The 21,817-nt window shown below is 30.8% G+C and overlaps 2 protein-coding genes across 2 annotated transcripts in view; one reads left to right on the forward strand and one right to left on the reverse strand.

The window, feature by feature from the left end:
* The window catches only part of Lrriq3 (leucine rich repeats and IQ motif containing 3), a 150,469-nt gene extending 137,053 nt beyond the window's left edge, over positions 1-13,416 (reverse strand). Inside the window, exons 1-3 of the mRNA XM_026410275.2 lie at positions 13,330-13,416; positions 5,055-5,303; positions 4,166-4,489 (exon numbers count right to left, since the gene is read on the reverse strand). Of these exons, the coding sequence (XP_026266060.2) occupies positions 4,166-4,489; positions 5,055-5,303 (573 nt within the window). The 5' untranslated portion in view covers positions 13,330-13,416. The remainder of the gene's footprint in view (positions 1-4,165; positions 4,490-5,054; positions 5,304-13,329) is intronic.
* Positions 13,417-13,577: 161 nt separating this feature from the next.
* On the forward strand, positions 13,578-21,483 carry Fpgt (fucose-1-phosphate guanylyltransferase). Its single transcript, XM_026409770.2, has 4 exons — positions 13,578-13,698; positions 14,939-15,106; positions 16,334-16,426; positions 18,595-21,483. The coding sequence occupies exons 1-4, from the start codon at positions 13,578-13,580 to the stop codon at positions 20,049-20,051; spliced, it is 1,839 nt and encodes a 612-aa protein (XP_026265555.2). The 3' UTR covers positions 20,052-21,483.
* The last annotated feature ends 334 nt before the right edge of the window (positions 21,484-21,817 follow it).

The following is a 21,817-nucleotide window of genomic DNA, read 5'->3' on the forward strand; positions in this document are numbered from 1 at the left end:
AGTAGTGGAAGTTTATCAGAAAAACACATAGGAGTTATTGTTTCCCTGATACAAAATGACAAACTTGGCTGATATGTGCTTTTTGATCTCACCCTTCCCCTTCTTTCTGCCACATGCCAGGCAGGATGTGAAGAATCTCTTGCCCATCAGAGTAAATGTCCACTAGCTAAGATAGCAGAGGAGAAGGATAGACTAAGCTATGTTTCTTTATGATTACTTAAACAATTAACTACACAGAGGACTGCCTGTCTTTGAAATACATATTATATGATTAAAAATATAATCCTTGAACATATTATGATTCAAAATATAATCCTTAATTAGTTGTTCTTTTATTACATGCAGACAAAATGTGATCCCAATTGATGAAATTGGGTATTTCCCAGATCACTCCATATTTTTTTAAAATTATATAGATTAATATATAAATATATATTTCTTTATTGTAAATTTTTAGATAAATAAGCACTTCAAATTTCTAAAATTACTTTTATTTCATATAATCATCTATATTCTTATCTTTAAAACAAAAGTTTTATCCAACTATACCCACAAAAAAAGGACAAAAAATCATTTTACCTCACAATTAGGGATAAACAAGACCCTTCTCGATAGTTTTTAATGTTTTATAAGGTATAAGCAATAATTACATTACTAAATTGGTTTCTTTCAAAATAAACATTCTTCTTGAATTTCTACATTCAAACTTTACTAAAAAAAAACCATTATGTGAACACTTATAGGATGATTATTTTCAGTTTTCATAATATTGTATGTTCATTAATAAGTACAATAAAATCTTTTAAGATATATATTTAAAATATTGCTGAATAAATATCTATCCTAATATATTTACATTTGTTTCTTCTCAAAATTTATGAATAGTGCTATAAATTTTTCAATTATCAAAGAATAACCAAAAGAACATTGGTTATAGCACAATCAACAAACTGATTCATAAAGTAACAAAATGTTATTAAAATAGTTTTTTAAATCTCTATAACTCAAAAAAATTCTGACAGCACTTTAAGGTTTGTTGTGTATGTGTTGTTTTGCATTCATACTTTTTCAGTAGTGGTTTTCTTCATTTTTCCCCTCATTATAAAATTTTCACTCTTTATCTTCTTAAAATACTTTCAGCAGATTAAATATAAGTTGAACTTAGTATCACCTCATTTTTAAAAAACATCTTCTATTTATTTTATTTCCTGCAATTAAGGCTTTATATTTCCTTTGCCCAAAATTTTTAGAGAAAATATTTTATAATTGGCAATCAGTTACTCATTACAATTTCATACTTGCATCCGAAAACTACTGAAATTCCAATGATTAAAAAAAAAAACTCTTCACTATTAACATACATTACTTTCAGTGCTAAATTTCTTTGACCCTTTAGAAACTTTCTTCAGTTTTTAACCACTTTTTTCCCCATAGCTTGAGTGATAATAATACCCATATCTCTCCTTTTACTCCCTTTTATTCTCATTGGTTCCTCTGCTTTCTATACACAAATTGAGCCTGAGGGCTTGCCTTTAGTTCTCAGTCTTCATTGATCCCTATATTTTCCTGAAAGAGCTTGGTTTCAACTTTGCCTTCAAGCAAATGACTACTGGACTTACACCTCTGGACATACACCAAGCCCAGAACACTATTTCTAAATTTTAGTTCTTCGTTTTTGCTAATACCTAGTATATATATCTTCACACACACACACACACACAACAAAAAAAAAAAACCTAGAACAAACTCATCTTTCTACTATAACTTTGAAAATGCTGTCCAATCCACTAAATTATTTTTTGTCCCAGTTATAAAGTTTCAAAATTTTAGAGGTATATTTCCTTATTTCTTCTTCTTGTTCTCCTCCCACATCAATTTATTAAAAATGTCTCATCAAATTGTGATACCATTTATGATACATTGATCGAAAAAAATGTGAAACTAAGACATTGAAATCTCAACTTTATCACTTACTTTTCTGTCTAATGCTGACTTAGATCCTTATATCTCACTATGCTTCATTTTCTTTTGTGAAATAAAAGTAATACCTTTCCACATCAAAGAAAATGATGAGGAATAAATAAGCTTTTTTTCAGAAAGGGCTTACGCATCCATCTGAATTAATATAGCCCATATCTTCAGACCTTTCATACTGTGTTAGCTCTTTCTTTGCATTTTGTTTGCAATTAACATAATCTGACATTCTATGGTTACTTCCATTCTTTTATTTCTTTTAAGCTTAGGTGTTTATTTCCTGTTCCTTTCCATTGGCCTTAAACAAGGGCAGGAAATTTTACAGTATTATTTACCACTGAATCCCCAAGACAGAGTAATTCCTTACATATTTTAGGTAAAAGAGCACATATTTGGTGAAGAGTGAAGGAATAAAATACAAGGGAGTTCCTACCATAATGGCTTTCACAGAAAAAGCATCTGTCCTTTACTTTTATACTATTTTAGTTGACATTGTAGTCTGCTCTATAAACCCTATAACATCCCTTCCTGTCAGAATATCTAATCCCCCTGCTGTCATTTGTTTTCCACCCTCATCTTCTTTAATTTGCTACCAAAATATTGACTTTGGTAATATCATTGGTTTATGAGCACATACTATGAGAGAACCATTCTATTTTCTTACTCAAATAACTTCAATTGATCTTCATTATATTCACTAAGAAAACTAAACTCTTCTATATGTTATCCAACCTACCAAACTTTTCATCACTTCCATAAATTTCATGTGGTCCTCATTTATTTTGATTGTCTTTAATAGGGTCATGTATGGTTCTATCTTTGATTATATCAGAAATGAAATACCTAAATAAAATTCTTCCTTAAGAGTCCAGATTAATATACCAAACTTAAATACTCCCTCACTTTTTTATATTTTTAATCATTATTACAAAATTATTATGACGGTCGGGGTGTTGCACACCTGTAATCACAGCAGCTTGGGAAGCTGAGATAGGACATTTGAGAGTTCAAAGCCAGCCTCAGCAACAGCAAGGCACTAAGCAACTCAGTGAGACCCTGTTTCTAAATAAAATACAAAATAGGGCTGGAGAGGTGGTTCAGTGGTTGAGTGCCCCTGAGTTCAATCCCCAGTACCAAAAAAAAAAAAAAAAAAAAAGACTAAGAAATTATTATCAAAACCCAGTTTTTAAAACTAATATTACAAAATCATTGCTATATTCATAATTTTTAAAGAATTGTATCTACTTATACATAATTACTGTTTAATATTTATACATACCTTTTTACTTGTAATCATTGTTCAAAATAATTTTCTATTCTTCCTCAAAATGTCTGTGCATATTCAATCATGTACCACATAATGATATTTCATGAATGACAGACTACATATGCAGTCATGGTATCATAAGATTATATCACTTAATGATGTCATAGCTATCTTAGTTCACAGAAGTACACCTATGATGTTTAGACAGTAACAAAATTGTCTAATAACATATAGGCATTGTAACATTACTCAAAACATACTCCCATTGTTAAATGATGCATGACTGTATATATGAACATCAGAATTAAACACTGCTTTGCAACATACTTGTTTACTTACTGTATCTCAAATTTTTTTCTAATCCCTTCTTTTGAACTTTTATTTATTTGCTCTAACATTAATATTGTATGAAGAACATTTTATTTTTTGTATATCCTGCATCATAAAGATTCTAGGAATCAAGTTTTTCTAATCATTTCTTCAATATTTTATAAATCAACATATAATGATGCTTTGATTATGTTAATGTCACCAAATTAATTGTTTAAGAATGAATATTTTTGCTTTTCCAAAAATAACTTAAATTGTACTTTATAGCATTCTAAAAATACCAAATATTTCCCAAAGGAGTCATTTATATACCAAACAAAAATGAATCAGAGCTCTATTTTCAATTAAAAAGCAAAAATATATTTTTCTACAACTTCATGATTTTAGGATCAATGTCTTCATATACAAAGCATATGAGTCTCTATGAATGCTCAGATAGAAAGCCATTACTAATACATTCATTAATTTATTATATAAAAATAATAAAAATACTAAAAAGTTTATTAAATTCAAGTGTAGAATTTAGAAGCTAAAATTCTACTTCTTTAAAAAATAAAAAATCATTTCTAATGAAATCCTAATGAAGCCAATTACCTTTTTCAAAGCAGCGCAGAAATTGAAGAAAAGTCGCTGGTTATATGCTTTGAATCTTTCAGGAAGTTGCCAATTCTGAATTATTTCTTCATCAGAAATCACGTGACGATCCAGTGCTTTCAGAGGCCATATACTGTTAACAAGAACATGTCTATATCCTTTCTTAAGGCTTACCGGACAATCAAACAGAGTGAGAGCAATGAGGCTTGGACAGGCAGATAATACACATAAATTCTTTAACTTTGCAAATGCATTGTCATGAAGATAGAGGAGTTTTAGGTACTTTAATCCACTCCAAAATTTCGTATCTGGTAGATTCTTGATCTGAAATATTATCATGAGTAAATTTAGCTCAAATATTACTTTTCTAAACATAACATGGAAAAATACCAAAACATTAAACATCTTCTAAAATTTAATATCTTACAAGTTTCTGATTAATAATCAAGATAAATATTTCCAAGTATCTAAATGATTTCTGGGAAAACAACGTAATACACTGGGTATTTGTAATAAACTTTTGTTATCGTTATAATTAAACGCATGACCATACATATTTGATTCAATGAAAATTACTTGGTAATAGCTGACTCTAAATTTTCAAAAATACTTTTCTTCTATAAAGAACTGGAGTCAAGAAGTATTCTTAATCTGGACTATAAATTTAAGAAATAAAATATACCAAATCATGTTTTGTTTATGTGCTTTATTTTTAAAAATATTGTACTTTTATTTTTGTATTAATACACATTTTTTAAAATTTATTTTTAATTTTATATTTATATTTTAGATAACAGATTATCTAAAAATAATATTGTGGGTAAATAATATTAGTTCATTACATATAAATTTCATTTATATTCAAACATCTTAAATGACTATTGTTTACCTGATTTCCATGAAGGTCAAGTTTAATTAATTTTATACAATTTTGAAGTGGATGAATATCTGTAATAAAATTATTTGAGAAAATGCATACTTTAAGAGAGATATAAGATTGCAAATATTCCATAGATTTTAAATAAAGTCCACTGAACTTCACAAAAACAAAATCTTTTTGATCTTCAATTATATTTTCATTATAGTGACTCCATTCTTCATGACTGGTTAGCTCTTTTGTGATTGTTCCATGAAACATCTAGAAAAGATGGAAAATTTTTCAACTTTTAAAAATCTACCTGAAAACAAAATAGAATATTTGCTAAGATATAATGAGAATTAAAATGAGTAGAAAAGATAAAAATTTTTAAAAGGAGTATCTAATTCTCATAGAATATTTGATCCTGAAGTGTTTTAAATATCTAGTCACTACTGAAAAAGATATAATTGTACTTATCAAAAACAAATCAGTGAAAGGAAGAAAAATATTCTTTTTCATAGAATGGAGAACATAGAATTAATAAAAATGTCACTTACAGACCAAATAAGCAACAACAAAAAAAACAAAATTGTGTCTTAACAAAGCTAGTATAATAATTTTGGTTTAACAATGTTAAATAAAAATAAAACCACTGAATAGTTAACAAGTTAGGAGAATAATAATCTATACAGTGGCTAAAAAATGCAGTCAGAAGGAAATAAAGTGTAACAACAATTTTCAACTGGTATCAACAATATTTATATTTTAAAGAAAAAACTTACCATCACATTATAGATTTTTATGTTCAATTCAATTAGACAAGTAGGATTCAGAATTCTAAAAACTTTAAAATTTGACTAATTAAATTTATCTGAAACTTTTGGATCAATACTTTATTGTATAATCTTATATGATATATCTCATACATATGAATTTACCCTTAGTATGAGTAATTTTAGTTTTCATAAAAGGTAGTCAATTAGTGATAGTTTAGAAGAGAATGTATAAGCACATGTGGTCTATCTGGGCTTCTCACACAATAAACCACCTTCCCTAATAAAGGAATCAGTTTTTATGATGTGAGGTAAACTCAAGTTAACAAAAATTCAAATGAGAATGTGAAATTCCAGATAAACTCATTATAACAAGACATTGGCTATTTTTTATCTCCTAAGGCCTAAACCTACAACCTTGCAATTCTCAAGCATCATCTATGTAATTAATTAAAAGGATGAGAAATTTCTGAGCCCCGCCTTTATATCTATGTATCAGAATCTCTGGGTTAAGGGTGCAGCTATGTATTTAAACAGGCAATTCATGGATATCTTGAGAAAGTTCAATCTAAACTAAAAGTTAACCAGCCCTCCAAAATCAAAGAGCAAAACAGCACAAATAGACACAAGCTCTAGAGACACAAGCTCTAAAGGCAATATATACAATGCATCTTTATCATTTACACTCTTTTTTCTAAACAGAAAATACTGTTAGGAAGTCCTTCCTCAAAGTCTCCTTTCAAAGTACTACTTTTCTATTGTCATCTGAAGATAGGCTAGCTCCAGAACAGTTTATGACAAGAGCTTAAGAGAGACTATATAAGGGACATATCAGCATGTTTCAAAATAAGACAGTGGGCTGCTCAATAGTTTCATCTATAGCATCTACTTTTTGAAAGTAATATCTATTCTCCAAGAAATTTGCAAAGTAAGAATCACATACCAAAGAAGTGTGTTGTTTATTTTATGGTCATATGTGACTTAAAAAAAAACTTTTTTTTGAAGGTGGGACCTATTTTATGTCAACAGAAAAAATAAGTAAGAAGTACAGAGTGCCTATATACTCTCTCATTAACCCCCTAACCTCTGTAGTTCTCTATTATTAATATATTGCATTAGTGTGACACATTTCTTAAAATGAATGAGCCAATGTTAGTACATTATTATTAACTAAAGTCCATATTTTGGACTTTACTGTTCATTGCTACATGTCTATGGGTATCAACAAATGTATAAGAACATGTGTCCATCATTATTGTATCATGTAGAATCGTTATTATTTCATACCCAAGAAGTCCCCTGGACTTCACCTCCTTCCCTCCTCTCAAGCCCCTTACAACCACTGATCTTTTTAATGTCTCCATAGTTCTGACTTTCCAGAATGTCATATGAATATACAGTAGGGCCTCTTTCACTTAGTAATGTGCATTTAAGTTTCCTAAATATCTTTTTTTTCTAAATGTTCATTCTTAAAGCACTGAATGTATAATAGTTTATTAATCCATTTATCTACTGAAAAGACTTTGTTGGGTTCCAAGTTTGAATAATGATTAATAAGTTTCTATAAGCATTTGTGTTTAGGTTTTTGTGTGAACATTAGTTTTCAAATCATTTGGGTAAATATCAGTTTACATATTAGATCATATAGTATGTTTTATTTTATGAGAAAATATCTCTGTTTCTCAAAGTCATTGCCCTAGTTTGCATCCCCCTATGCAAGGAATGAGAGGAATTAATTGCCCCATATACTCACTAATATTTGGTGTATTTTGTATTCTGTTCATTCTAATAGGTATACTGGTATCTCACTGTTATAATTTGCAATTACTATGGACATATGATCTTGAACATCTTTCTATATGCTTATTTGCTATCTGCATTTTCTGTGAGATATCAATATCTTTTGTCCATTTTTTGACTGTATTGATTTTTTTATACTTGAGTTTAAATTTCTTGCATTATTTAGGAAGCCAGCCCCTTATCAAACATGTGTTTTGCAAAAATTTTTCCCAGACTATATTTTGCCTTTTCATTTTCTTAATTGTTCTTTTATATTTCACCTCCAAAATTCATTTAAAAAACTTTTGGACAATTAACACCCATCTACCATGAAGTATTAGAGATCGTATTTCTTCCCATAAGGATGAAAGTGATTTTATACTTTTCATTACTGCATCCCAACAATATATACACATACACAAAATTATATAGTTAATGTTTATTTCTCACACAGATCATTACATCTCTAATACTCTATTTTGATGCTTATTTCTACAAGGTATAATATTTACCCTGACATTTATTTCCAGACATTCTAAACAGTGATATCAACTAAGGATAGTTATTAATGTCTGTAGGCTCATTACTTACAATAAAAATTTTTTATTTTAAGTTGTCTTCTATCAAAAATGGTTTATCTGTATCTTGTTTTATTAATATTATACTACAGCAATTATGTTAATACAATTTTCATTGATTCACTTCACTAAGTTTTCTGAATGAATGCTGTCTGTATGTCATCTGAATATGTCAATGATCTACTACTAGCATTATTCAAAAGCTGAATTCTTTTCTGTTTTCTATACTGATCTCAGACATTCTAGATAATTTTATGAAATGAGAGGTTCCTGCAATTATGTGAAGCATTCAAATGTATCTATTAGATCAATAAACTCACTAGTTTTTGGAAGTTTACTGATACAATTGTAATACTCCTCAAAATGTTGTACCCTCCCCACCAAAATGTTAAATATGTTCACATTTTCTACATTAGAATGAATGTATGGTAAGGGAACTAATTTGATAAGCACTCTTCACTCACTTGAAAACTTCTTGCCAATAAAACATATTGTCTGACAAAGAAGGAATTATTGAGTTAAATCTGAATTCCAGGTAATTTTTATATTATGTAATACAATTCCTTTATTTTCATTCATACAACTTTTTTTTAACCTTTCATCAAAAAGATGTCTACTGTAAGAAAAAATAAAATCTGTAAGAATTAAAAACCAGTGTGATTAAGGGGCTATTCAATCTAAATTTGAGATAATCAGCATATTCCTTAATTCAGTGCCCTTTCTTTCCATTTTGTATAACTGTCTACTTTTAGCTTTAATCAAAAATATTTCTATTATAATCAAAAAAAAGTAAGAACTAAATACTAGTATGATTAAGCAGACTCAGGTTCACAGCTTAAAAGGTTTTTTTATGAAAAGAAAACTAATTTTCTTAATTCTTAAAAAAAGTTTTAAAATAATACACTGGAGAAAATACTGAATTATCTACATGGTAAACAAAAATAAGCACTATTTAAATATTAGTTTTTATCTATTTTTCCAATTGTTAAAATTCTAAACAATTAACAACACTGAATCTTAGCTATTGAAATAGTTGAACTCTGTCATTACAGGATGTCACACCTCTCTGCCTTGGTGCAATCCTCTTACAAACTGAGAAATCATAAAAAAGATTAAGATAAAAGAGAAGACAGTTTTAGCCTGGTATGGAAAAATTTGTTAATTGGGATCATAGGCTCAGTATTTTATTGAAGGAAAATGGACTTCAGCTTTTCTCAGGTCCAGCGTTTGGAAAATGAGGCAAATAAGGGCAATGTTTAAATTTTCTAAGTCTACTGAATGTCCGGTCAAAAGTAAACTGGCCAAGCTGGTGTTGCTCAAACCTTGCAAGGCAGTGTTAGATTCTGGCAAATAGTTCCCTCCCTATGATGGATTCAGTTCCTCTCAGAAGTCTATAGGGCAAGTTACTGTTGTCAGTAAGATCTCTTAAGGTCAGAATAAAATTTTTGCCCGTTTTTGTCATTATGCAGCCATTTTAATTTTTATTATGTTTTAGTGCAAAATCATTGTCTTTTATATGATGAAGATTTACTTTTATATGATATAAATCTCTGTTCCATTCCCACATCTCCAATTTAAGATATTTAAATGTCCTCTTTCCCATTAAATTATATGTACTCTGAGAACAGGAAACTTGTTCTGTTTAGCTAACATGTAAAAATTTTAATATAAGACATAAAGTTCTAAGTCAGACTTCAATACTATTAGTATACATAGATATATCTGGCTGTTTTTTCTTTCCCTCAGAGAAAAAGAAAACTTTCAGGTGAGAATGTGTGAGAGACTACTAAGTACAAAGAATAAACTCTGATTTAGGTAGAAATCTATGTTAATTCCTTAAATTCTTTATTTTGAATTCACAAACAATATTCAACCTCTTGCAAAAATTTTTAAAAACACGTACTTTTCAGTTATTTATGCAGTGTAACAAATCACTCCAAAATCTACAGACTTATAACACAACCACTTTATTATCTCTGAAGATTTTGTTTTTATTCCATTCTTGCAAGACTACAAAAGCAAAAGTAGTTGATTAGCATTCATAAAACATATTTTTATCTCCTAAAGTTGGACCACTAGTATGTTTCTATTAAAAGCAATAAACATTGTACTAAACTAATTGAAATGTTTCTTTACTAGTTTAATTCTATCTCCTCATCAAAAAACAAACAAAAAAGAAACCCCAAACCTCATGTTAATATCTGCACACTATAATATCTGGATACTATCTGGACATTTCATTTGAAGTCTACAAAAAAACTAAGGAAGAAAGTAAAAATAGAAGTTTGGAAGCAGGAGGAAGGTGGAGAATTCTTCTCTGAAAGAATTTTTCTTTCTCCTCTTCACAAGGTAAAAGGGAATGAGAGTTCCTTCAAGAGGGTTCATTGGGGAAAAATATTTAATAAATAAAGTTCAAAAAGGATAGCTGAGTAAACAAATTCAAGTAAAAATAACTATAAAAAGAGTTGCTGTTGCTGTGTGTCATGAAAAGTAGAAGGAAGCAATAGTTAGATAAGTAAAAGTACTGGTAGCAAGCAGAGCTGCACCATGGCCTGACTATATCATGCACCATGAACTCCATGGCTCAGGAGCCATGACCCTCTTCATTTGGTTTCAACTTCTTCATATGAATAGGAAAGGGGGATTAAAATGTGCTTCTCTGAAACTCCCATTCAACAGTCATATTTATGCCCAAAGTAATTTTAAACAATCTAACTAGAATTAGCTATAAATAAAAAATATTAAATTGTTCACTTAAATCAGATTAAATTAATGGCACAAATCATAACTTAAGAAAGCTGTGGGGTTTTTTTTATGTATCTTACTCTCTATGGCAACTCTTCAGATAATTTCCTCCAAGAGAGGCACAAATGCCTTCACAGAACATTATTTTTCAATTGATTATACTCTAATTTGCTCAATGTCTTTATTAAAATATGGAATCTAAGACCAAGATTGTTTCCAGTGTTTGATTTGGCATAATTAATAAGCTTACTACTTAGCTGGATTGGTATATTGTACTCTGGTAAAATAACACTCTGGCAAATACTGGGTTCATTTTTTGTGGTAAATGCTCAAGTAAAATAATAATGCTCTGATAGTTTAACTGCTTAAACAATTATATCACACTATGTGATTATATCGAATTTGGACTTAAAACTTTTTACTTACTATAATTATAGCCAAGTCATTTACTCCCACTCAGTATACTGAATTTTTTTAAAAAATTACTTAAAATTTAATGAAAATGTGATAAAAATAAGAAAAACAGGAGCAGAAAAACCATAGCTGATAATGTGGCCTATTCACTTCCAGCAAATTTTATGTGAACAATGTAGTCATATTTGGAATAAATAATATCCATTTCTATGGCACCCTTCATAGATTCAAGAAAAGCTCAATTTATACTCTAAGTATTATCATTATAGTTCTTTACACTCTGATTTTTTTTTTTTGGTTACTCTTTCATTGTTCACTTCACCTTATTAAAATGTACAGTACCTGAATATGTAGGACCTATTAATTTCCTTAGGAGCTCAATTTAGTATCATAGTTGAAAATTAATTCCATCTATATGTTGACAACTCATAAACTGTAACTCCAGCGCAAACCTCTCTCCTAAACTCCACGCTCACATGTATGGTGCACACAGACATAAACAATTTTCTACCACACATGCATACATGTTTATTTCATAATGACCAAAATCAAATTATGTTCTCTACCCAACCAAGCTTCTCCATCCTTAACTTTCTCCATCTCAATTGATGACCACTCCATCCTCATGCAGTCATTTTTTACTTCACTCTCTAATACTCCACACCCATTCTATCAATAAATTTTATTGGTTTAGCCTTCAAAATTTATCCAGAATCTGACCAATTTCTCACCATTGTCACTTTTACCATCTTGGCTAACTATCACTTTTATGCATTATTCCAGTTACCTCCAAACAAATCTTCCTGCTTCTATCTTTATTGATCCCCCACTATAATCTATTTTCACAGTTCTGAGTGATCATTTTAAACATAAGGCAAATCACATAAAAACTCTGGAATAGTTTTACTCAGGAGTAAAAAACCTTTCTATAGCCTTTCTCTTTTTGACCTATCTCTTGCTACTTTCTGTATTGCCTATTCTCAATTCAGTCAATCTGTATTTTCTAAATGTCCTTCAAAAAGAATGTAGTTTTTATAAACAAAAAGAAAAGTTGTAAAAGACAAAACTCAAAGAGCGACTGGGATTGTAGCTCAATGTTAGTGCGCTTGCTTAATATAAGCAAGGCTCTGCGTTCAATCTCCAGCATCACAAAACAAAACAGAAACAACAAAACAGTAATATGCCCTTTTACCCTATTAAGTACAGAATTATATATCAAGGTCCACCACCTCTAGAAGAAAAACTAAGTTACCTTACAATCTATGTAAGTTTCAAGGGCCTTGGTTGCCTAAGCTCCTAATGAAGACTTTAGTAGAGAGGCTTCTCAAATAAATCAAAACATACGGTGGAGTGCCACAAATTCTGGGTTTGGGATTGAAATACAGTTCTCAAATCCTGTTATTTACTAATTTTCATACCTTGACTAAGTCATTATTCCCTAATTCAGTTTTTTTATGTATAAAGATGAAGAGCTTAATCTGTAGAGCTCACCATAAACTCGGTGTTTCACAAAAGAAATATATAATCAACAAAAATACACCTAAGGCTGACTTTTCCCCAGTAATGTTACCAAATGTTCTAAATTAATTTACACATTCAAAAGAACACCGAAGCACAAAATAAAGAAATAAATAACAAATATCAGAGACCTGAATTTTATACAACTTCAAAGACCACATCTGGGAGACAGGCATGAGTACCCAGGAAGCCAACTCAAAAAACAGCGGTGGTGTGTGTGGCTCACTCTTTTAGGAGCTGCAAACGCAAAGAAGTCACAAACCTACAGTTCCTGAAGAGAATACTGACTTTACTCAGCTATTGTATCGCCCCGGAGTGGCTCCAGATGACTCGGGGCTTGAATTTATCTGACAAGATGTTAGGGAACTGCTTCTGACTGAAACAAACCTCCAGGTAGGACTAATCACGGGGGCAAAAGTGTGGGAATCTAGGTTGCACTTCGTTTTCTCTTTAGCGGGTTGGTTCCAACAACTGTGTCATCTAACCTGAACTACTCACCGGGTCAACTGGGCCGTAAGAACTTATGAGCTGGGGAAAAGTGGCCCAGATCCTGCACAGTCCAACAAATTGCTAGCCGGCCATCTGCTACAGAGACCGTTGCTAAGGAAACCGGCAAAGATCCAGCTCAGCCCATCAACGCCTTCCGGGTGGAGACGAAAGCACTCCCGGCGTACTTACGTGAGGGACGCACGGAGGGGGCGGGGCAGCGGTAACCGGGGTAGGGAATGCGTGGCGTCCCACCGCGCATGCGTGCTGTGCTGAGCGGGCTCTGGAAAGGTGGGGCCATGGCCAGCGCTAGGGTCCCTCTTGACGTAACTCTGAGAGAAGCCACCCAACGAAAATTGCGGAGATTTTCAAACCTGAGAGGTACCAAAGGAGGAACTGAGATCTCCTGGGCAATGAAGAGGGAGGGTGTCTTCCGAGGATTGTCACTTCCTTTCTGCCTCTCACCTGCAGTCTTTTAAGTTGCTGACCCAGGAATGGCAAATACTTCTTTTGAGTGTTTGTCACCGTCCTCTCTTTACGTTATGCTTAGTGCCTTTTTAAAACTTTATTCCTGGTGGTGTAGACATCAAAATAAAGGAGGAGGAAGGAGAAAATATTTAATCTGACTACTGAAGCTCTAAATCGAAGTTATGCATTGTTTAGTTCATTAGAAAATATCTGGAGCACGCTGTTTTGATCCTTATAAGTGAATTTGATTTTGCCCTTACTCCCTACCGGCTATCCCTCACCTATTCGTTCTCTAATGCAAATGCTTACTGAGAAGGGCAGCAATAGAACATGGAGGGATTATGACTTAAGTTTTTAAGTGGAAGTTCGGTTCAGTATTTAAAAACTACTTATGCCACTTATCATTCCTTGTACAATTATCTAATAAAAGTGTTTTATTTCCAATGATTGCCTAAAAACTACTAATATTTGGATAACAGTAAAATATTATACGCTATTAAACCCTAGCTTACAGGTCTTGTTTGTTAGCTAATAAAAACCCTTTTTATTGATAAAGAAGTGACTCAAACTGTTTACCAAAAGTGCAGCCTGTATTTTAAGGAGTTCATCAGAAAATTGGGACCTTTTATGTTATGCAGTACCTGGTGTCATAGTCCAATAGCCTATGTAAACTTCCATGACTCTCATTAACAGAATAAAAAAATGAAGTAATAAACAGCAACATTGAAGAAATAGATCCTTGGATTGAATGTTTCTTAACCAACAAGCCCTAAGTGGCTCTGATAGATGAGAACTGATTTTTAAAGCAGGATACTCAATTATTTGATTCTTTGTGTATTACTCTTATTTAAGAATTGAAATAATAGTCTTTGGAAAATAAAAAGAACCTCACTTAATCAAGAAACATTAAATCTTTTAGAATTTCTTAAAAAATAAACTGTAAACCCTGAAAGGGGAAAAAAATTGAGCAGTCCTCATTATAACTATTTTAATCATGAAAACAGGACACTAATTATTCCCTAATTTTCAAATGCAGAAGATGCATTTTTGAAGAGAATTATGGAAGTTTTCTTTTCCCTTAAGAGAGGCAAACTTGTAACAGCTAGAGAATTCTGATAATATTTGTTATCATTTTCTTGCTTTTCCCAAATAGGCAAACCTGTGGCAGCTGGAGAATTCTGGGACGTAGTTGCAATAACAGCAGCTGATGAAAAGCAGGAACTTGCTTATAGGCAACAGCTGTCAAAAAAGCTGAAAAGAAAGGAATTACCCCTTGGAGTTCAATATCATGTTTTTGTTGATCCTGCTGGAGCCAAAATTGGTACGCATTTTATGAACAGGTTTATAATACAAGATTCTTGGCAGAATAATAATTGAAGAAAAGCTTTTCAGGGTTTATAGTTCATAAGCTCCACCTATAGCCTTTACAAACTTTAAATTTTGAATGTAAATTGACCTTTCTAAAGAAAGATAAAAGGCATAGCAACTGTTCTTAATCCATTGTGACTTATAGTGGAAAATTTCCAGAATGTATTTGAAAGAGAATTTTATTAGTTTTAATGAAATTTAGTAAGTATTCCTTTGGACATTATCAATAGACTTTTTACGGTGCCTCCCAAACCCACTGTTCTTCAGAAATTTACATAAAGAAAGCAAATCAGAAAAAAAATTAAATAGATACATACATACATCATATATAGATGGCCACTTGGGAACACAATGCCGAACACAAAATACAATGCACAACATACATTCATCATATATAGATGGTCACTTTAGAACACTCCACAGAATGTAAAGAACACAAGTCTAGTGGTTTAAGTATCATAGAATATTTACTTGAAAATTCCAGTTTAAGTCAGCTTTGTTCTTTGACCTTCCTTCTTTCTTTGCAAATAAAATTAAATGCTGTTTTTCTGAAGGCTGTTTTCCATATGATACTTAAAGCTGAAGTCCCTGGCCACCAGCATGTATGTGTATAATTCTAGCTTTGTTCTTATTAGCCAGTGTTGTCTTAATTCCATCAACAATTAGGTCAGTACTTGTATTATTCTATTGTATAGATAAGAATCTAAGGTACAGATCTTGCCTAGTTGGTAGTTATAACTAGTGTGGTTATTATGTTTGGGATGGTTTTTAGTCCTAAAAATCTTTTTAGATTTTTGTGAATTTCATTATGTCACATAGGATTATTAAAATACAAATCAACAGAATAAATTTTATGATTTGTAACTCCATGTGTTTATATGTCACACTCTTCCTGTGTTAAACATTGTGTAATTTAGCATTTTTTTAATTACTACTTTTAAGGAGAATATTAGCAAATCTTTTGTTTCTGAGGGCTGCTTTCTAGGTTTCTTTACTGATATTCATTTGTTTTATTTGCTATGGCATGTATTTATTTTATTTTTTACCAGTACTTTTGCTGTCAATTTTAGCCAAAGCCATATTCTTATCCTTATCTTTAAAATAAGCATATCCTTAAAATTATAACCTTGACTTTAGTAGGTTTCTATTAAACAAGTCTTCCTTTTTATTTATTTTAAAGGAAATGGAGGATCGACGCTTTGTGCTCTTCGATGTTTGGAAAAGCTATATGGAGATAAATGGAATTCTTTTACTATCCTGTTAATTCACTCTGGTAAAGTTATAACTTTATTAATTTTATTTTCTTTTGAATTTTTCTACCTCTATTACCTTGGGGATTGTTTCTCCCTTTACTCTTATTTATTCTTTGAAATTATTTTACTTTGAAAAAAAAATTATACTTGCTATTTTAGGTAATAAGTGTACAATGATTTTCACAAAGTTTATTGTAAAAGTTATTCATCTCATAAATCATCATCTTTTCATGGATATTGTTTTGTCTTTCATATGCATGTAGAAAATTATTCTTCCTTAAATGGAACTCATCAAAATATGATCATTTCTCAAGAGTTCTTTGGAGGAGATTCTTGCTGTGGGGAACAGGCCATTTTAGCACTATTATTACTAGACTTCTGCTAAAACTTTCAGTCTAGCACATTTGTCTGATTATTGTTAACTAAAGGCTGTAATCCTTAGAGTTTTAAAAACATAAAGAAAGAGTGACAAGACGTGGAGTCCTCAAGTATGTATACCAAGGGGGAAACACACAGAGATAAGGAAATTTTAAAACAGAAAATTGAAAGAACATAATTTCAGAATAAAGGGTAGTTTTTGGGGGGTTTTTTGTTTTTGTTTTTTGTGGTTTTTTTTGTTTTGTTTTGTTTTTGCATTTATACAAAGAATAGTTTGAATACACTTTATTGTGTGAAAATTATGGTTACATGAAAACCTCTGTTATTTTTTATTATATGCTAGAGGACTAATGAAAACTTTGTCATGGATTGTCACTGGTCCAGGGACATATATATTTTAAAAGCATTCATCTACATAGTCTCTAAGGCTTTTTTTCATTTCTTATGATTCACATATAGGATCATGATTCTTTGTAAAGATGATATGAACAATGTACAACCAAGTTCTGGTTTCTAGACTAATTAAATGTAAAACAATTCAATTTATAGTTTTAGTCTAGAAAAGTAACTATAACTCTTGCCAATTTAGTGGAAATTTTAATTAGACACCAAAAAATAATACATAGTTAGAAATATAGTGGGCCCTCTGTATCCATAGGTTCCACATCTGTAAACTCAACCAACCATGAATAGAAAATATTTGAGAAAGAATAATTGAGGCTGTACTAAACATTTGCCCACATTTTTCTTATCATTCTCTAAACAATACAATATAGCAACTATTTAATACATTATTTTAATAACATTACTTTATATTATAATTTACTAGAGATGATTTAAAGTACACAAGAGAATACTGCATGCAAATACTGTGTCATTGGATGTTGATATCCTCCTGGGTCTTGATCCAGTCTCTGTGAATGCTGAGGGACAGGTGTAGATAATTCATTAGTGCTAAATTTTACTATTGTCTAGTCTTAGAAAAAGGAAAAATAGAAAGTTATAATTAGCTGTCATTTGTTGAACAGTGTACTAAGTGCCAAGTGCTTTATCTGTATTATTGATCTCACAAAACATGATAAGGCAAGTGTTATTTCACTTGTGCTAATTTGGAGTAAGTCCAAAGATAAAAAGCTTAAAAGTGGTGAACTAGGTTTGAACTCAATTTTTATCACTCTTTCTACTAAGGTAAGCTACCTCTCACTGTAATTATTTGCATAAAAATGATATACGATATTTAAAGTACTTAAGAGAACACTTTTCAATGAATTAAGAAGTTATGATGCTCAACTTATAAAGAAAAAGCCTGTTTAAATGAAAAGTAAGTATAAATTTTTAAATGTTTTAAGTGTATATAATTTGAAGGAAGATGATGCACCTGAAAATAAGAGTTTAATAGAAAATTATATTTTGGAATTTTTACATTTTTATTTTTGTAATTTTTTCTATGAAATAAAATTTTAATGTGTGAATTTAAGAGCAATTGAAATTTATTGTTTAAATGCAGATACAACATCAAGTTTTAGCCCACAGTCCTTTTTACTTGTTCAAAACAATTTACAGGCTCTATAATATATTAGACTTCTGTACTAAACTAAAATCTTTAAAATTGTATTATATCAAATGGCTACAGGAGAATTGCTGTTTCATTTTTAATCTGGATTTCATTATCCTTTCTAGAATTATAGTAACACATAGAATATATTAAATATATTTAGAGGTATTTGAGTTATAATGGATGTCCCTGGGTTTTGAAAATGTTATAAATAGTAGTACATTTTTAAATGTTTATTCTTTTTAAATTTTATAGGTGGCTACAGTCAACGCCTTCCAAGTGCAAGTGCTCTGGGGAAAATTTTTACTGCCTTACCACTTGGTAATCCCATTTACCAGATGTTGGAATTAAAACTAGCCATGTACATTGACTTTCCCCCACATATGAATCCTGGAATTCTTGTTACCTGTGCAGATGATATTGAACTTTATAGTATTGGAGAATTTGAGTATATTAAGTTTGATAAACCTGGCTTTACTGCTTTAGCTCATCCTTCTAGTGTGAAGGTAGGTACAACACATGGAGTATTCGTCTTAGATCCTTTAAATTCTTTAAAACATAGGGACCTTGAATACAGATGTTGCCATCGTTTTCTTCATAAGCCCAGCATAGAAGAGATGCATCAATTTAATGCTGTGTGTAGACCTGGGAATTTTTGTCAACAGGAGTTTGCTAGGGGTGACACTGCCTATCTCCAATTAGACAGTGAGTATGTCTATACAGATAGTGTATTTTATATGGATCATAAATCAGCAAAAAAGTTACTTGCTTTTTATGAAGAAATAGGTACACTGAACTGTGAAATAGATGCCTATGGTGACTTTCTGCAGGCTTTAGGACCTGGAGCAACTATAGAATACACCAAAAACACATCAAATGTCACTAAAGAAGAATCAGAATTGGTACATATGAGGCAGAGAATATTTCATCTTCTTAAAGGAACATCACTAAATGTTGTTGTTCTTAATAACTCTAAATTTTATCACATTGGAACGACTGAAGAATATTTGTTTCATTTTACTTCAGAGAGCAGTTTAAAGTCAGAGCTTGGCTTCCAGTCCATAGCTTTTAGCATCCTTCCAGATATTCCAGAATGCTCATGTAAAGCATCCTGTATCATTCAAAGTATATTGGATTTAAGATGTTCTGTGGCACCTGGCTCAATTGTAGAGTATTCCAGATTGGGGCCTGATGTATTTGTTGGGGAAAACTGTTTTATTAGCAATTCTTATATCATAACAAAAGCTGTGGTGCCTGCATACTCTTTTGTGTGTTCCTTAAGCTTGAAGGTAAATGGACACCTAGCATATTCAACCATGGCATTCGGAGTGCAAGACAACTTGAAAAATAATGTTAAAACATTGTTAGATGTAAAGTTACTTCAGTTCTTTGGAGTCTCTTTTCTATCATGCTTAGATATTTGGAATCTTAAAATTACAGAAGAATTGTTCTCGGGAAATAAGACACATCTGAGTTTGTGGACTGCTCGAATTTTCCCAGTTTGTTGTTCTTTGAGTGAATCAGTCATAACATCGCTAAAAATGTTAGATGCTATAAAGAATAATTCACCATTCAGCCTGAATAGCTATAAGTTGTTTTCAATTGAAGAAATGCTTGCCTACAAAGATGTAGAAGATATGATAGCATATAGGGAACAAATTTTTCTAGAAATAAGTATAAATAAAAAGCAGTCTGATTTAGAGATACCATAAATATTGTATACTTTGCCCTTCTATGAACATGATTAAAAATACAGGCATTGTCTGTAGATATTTTGGGGAGGATTTAGTAAAGCAAATTAGTGAAAATTGTATTATTTGCTGTAGTATTTTAACACAAAAATACAGATAAACCATTTTTAATTGAATATTTCAAAACTGAATTCAGAAAAGAAATAAATTTGAGATTTTTTAATTGTAATTTTCTTTTTATAAGGATGTATATGTGGAGCACTTTTGTTGACATCATGAATACTAGTTTTAAAGGAAATTTTAAATACTAGTGTGTTTAGAACTTATTCATCTTCTTTTGGACTTTGGTTCAAATAAAGTCTAAGTGTTATTGGCAATTCTCTCCCCAAATATAGTCTTATTTTTATAAACTAATAAAAATGACATCTTACAGGGTCTTCCAAATACTGTAGGAATACTTTTCCAAAAACAAATTCATAGCTGACAAATTCAGATTAAATCAATGCTTAATATTTGAGATTATTTTAATTGATAAATGACTAGATACAAATTGTTCTGATAATAACGAATTGAGTCTCATTGATCTTATCAAAATGAAACAAAACTAAATATTATTTTATCCTTTTATACTTGAACATGTATTGCTAAAACTTATACCTTTTTTCTGAAGTTATATTCTGCAGGAAAACACATGCATGCTCACACACATGTATACATACATAAATAAAATCAGTTATCTGTGGGGAAAGTGGTAAGAATAATTGAGGTTCACTGACAATTATGCAGTTTCACCATGGACATTACATTCATCTTCTCCCAACACTCACTTTAACAAAATTTTTAAAGTACCAGGTGGACTGATTTTACTTTCCATTTTTATTTTCTGACCACATATTAGTGGCAATGCTGAGAAGCAATAATTGGCCAAAAGGTGGACAAAAGGAGCAAGGCAAAAGTATTAAAAAAAAAAAACTGTGATAGTACACAAATGATAAATAGCTTCAAGTAACTAAAATTGGCTAGAATCCCAGTCTATATATTCCTATTTTGTTTTAAGCACATAAGTGAAATATCTTCATATCAAATTCTAATAAATAATTACAGACATGATGTGTCAGAGTTTTGTGTTCTAAATTAAATTGGAATAAGAACTAGTCTGTGCCAGTTTTATTTATATATTAACGTCAATATAAAAATAATTGGTAAGCTAGAAATAACTTATTTAAAACCCTTAATTATTTATGTATGGACATATTTTTATTTTTTCAAGGTTCTTTCCAAGGAGAAAATAAAATGTATAGAGGTTATTTTTAACATTTATTGATTTAGAGCTTTCAGAGAATTTTATGTGTGTGTTGTTTATTAAAGGCTCAAGACTATAATTTTACCTAATTTAAAATGCTATTATGAGAATTGTTATTAGTTTATGTTTTACTGAGAGAAAACACTACCAATAAAGTATGACATATTGCTTTATTGAATAATTTTTATGTTTATTGGAGATCTATTCATTTAAGCATAGACTTTTATAATTTAATCTTTTGAATGTAATATAAAGGAACAAAAAGTAAAATATGGAGATTTCACGAAGATATTTCTGCAGTTTGACAGAGCCAAACTTTTCTGAAATGCTTTCAATTCACAACTATTGATACCCATATTTCCACCAAGAACTATCTTCTGTGTCATCAAAGTGATTGTAAGGCTACATATTTCTAACAATGCCCTAGAATGCTTTTGTCTAGATTTTACACCAAGTTGCAGATACCAGGCACCTGTTCTGCAAG

The sequence above is a fragment of the Urocitellus parryii genome, chromosome 11 (assembly GCF_045843805.1).
Source record: "Urocitellus parryii isolate mUroPar1 chromosome 11, mUroPar1.hap1, whole genome shotgun sequence".
NCBI classification, from domain to species: domain Eukaryota; kingdom Metazoa; phylum Chordata; class Mammalia; order Rodentia; family Sciuridae; genus Urocitellus; species Urocitellus parryii.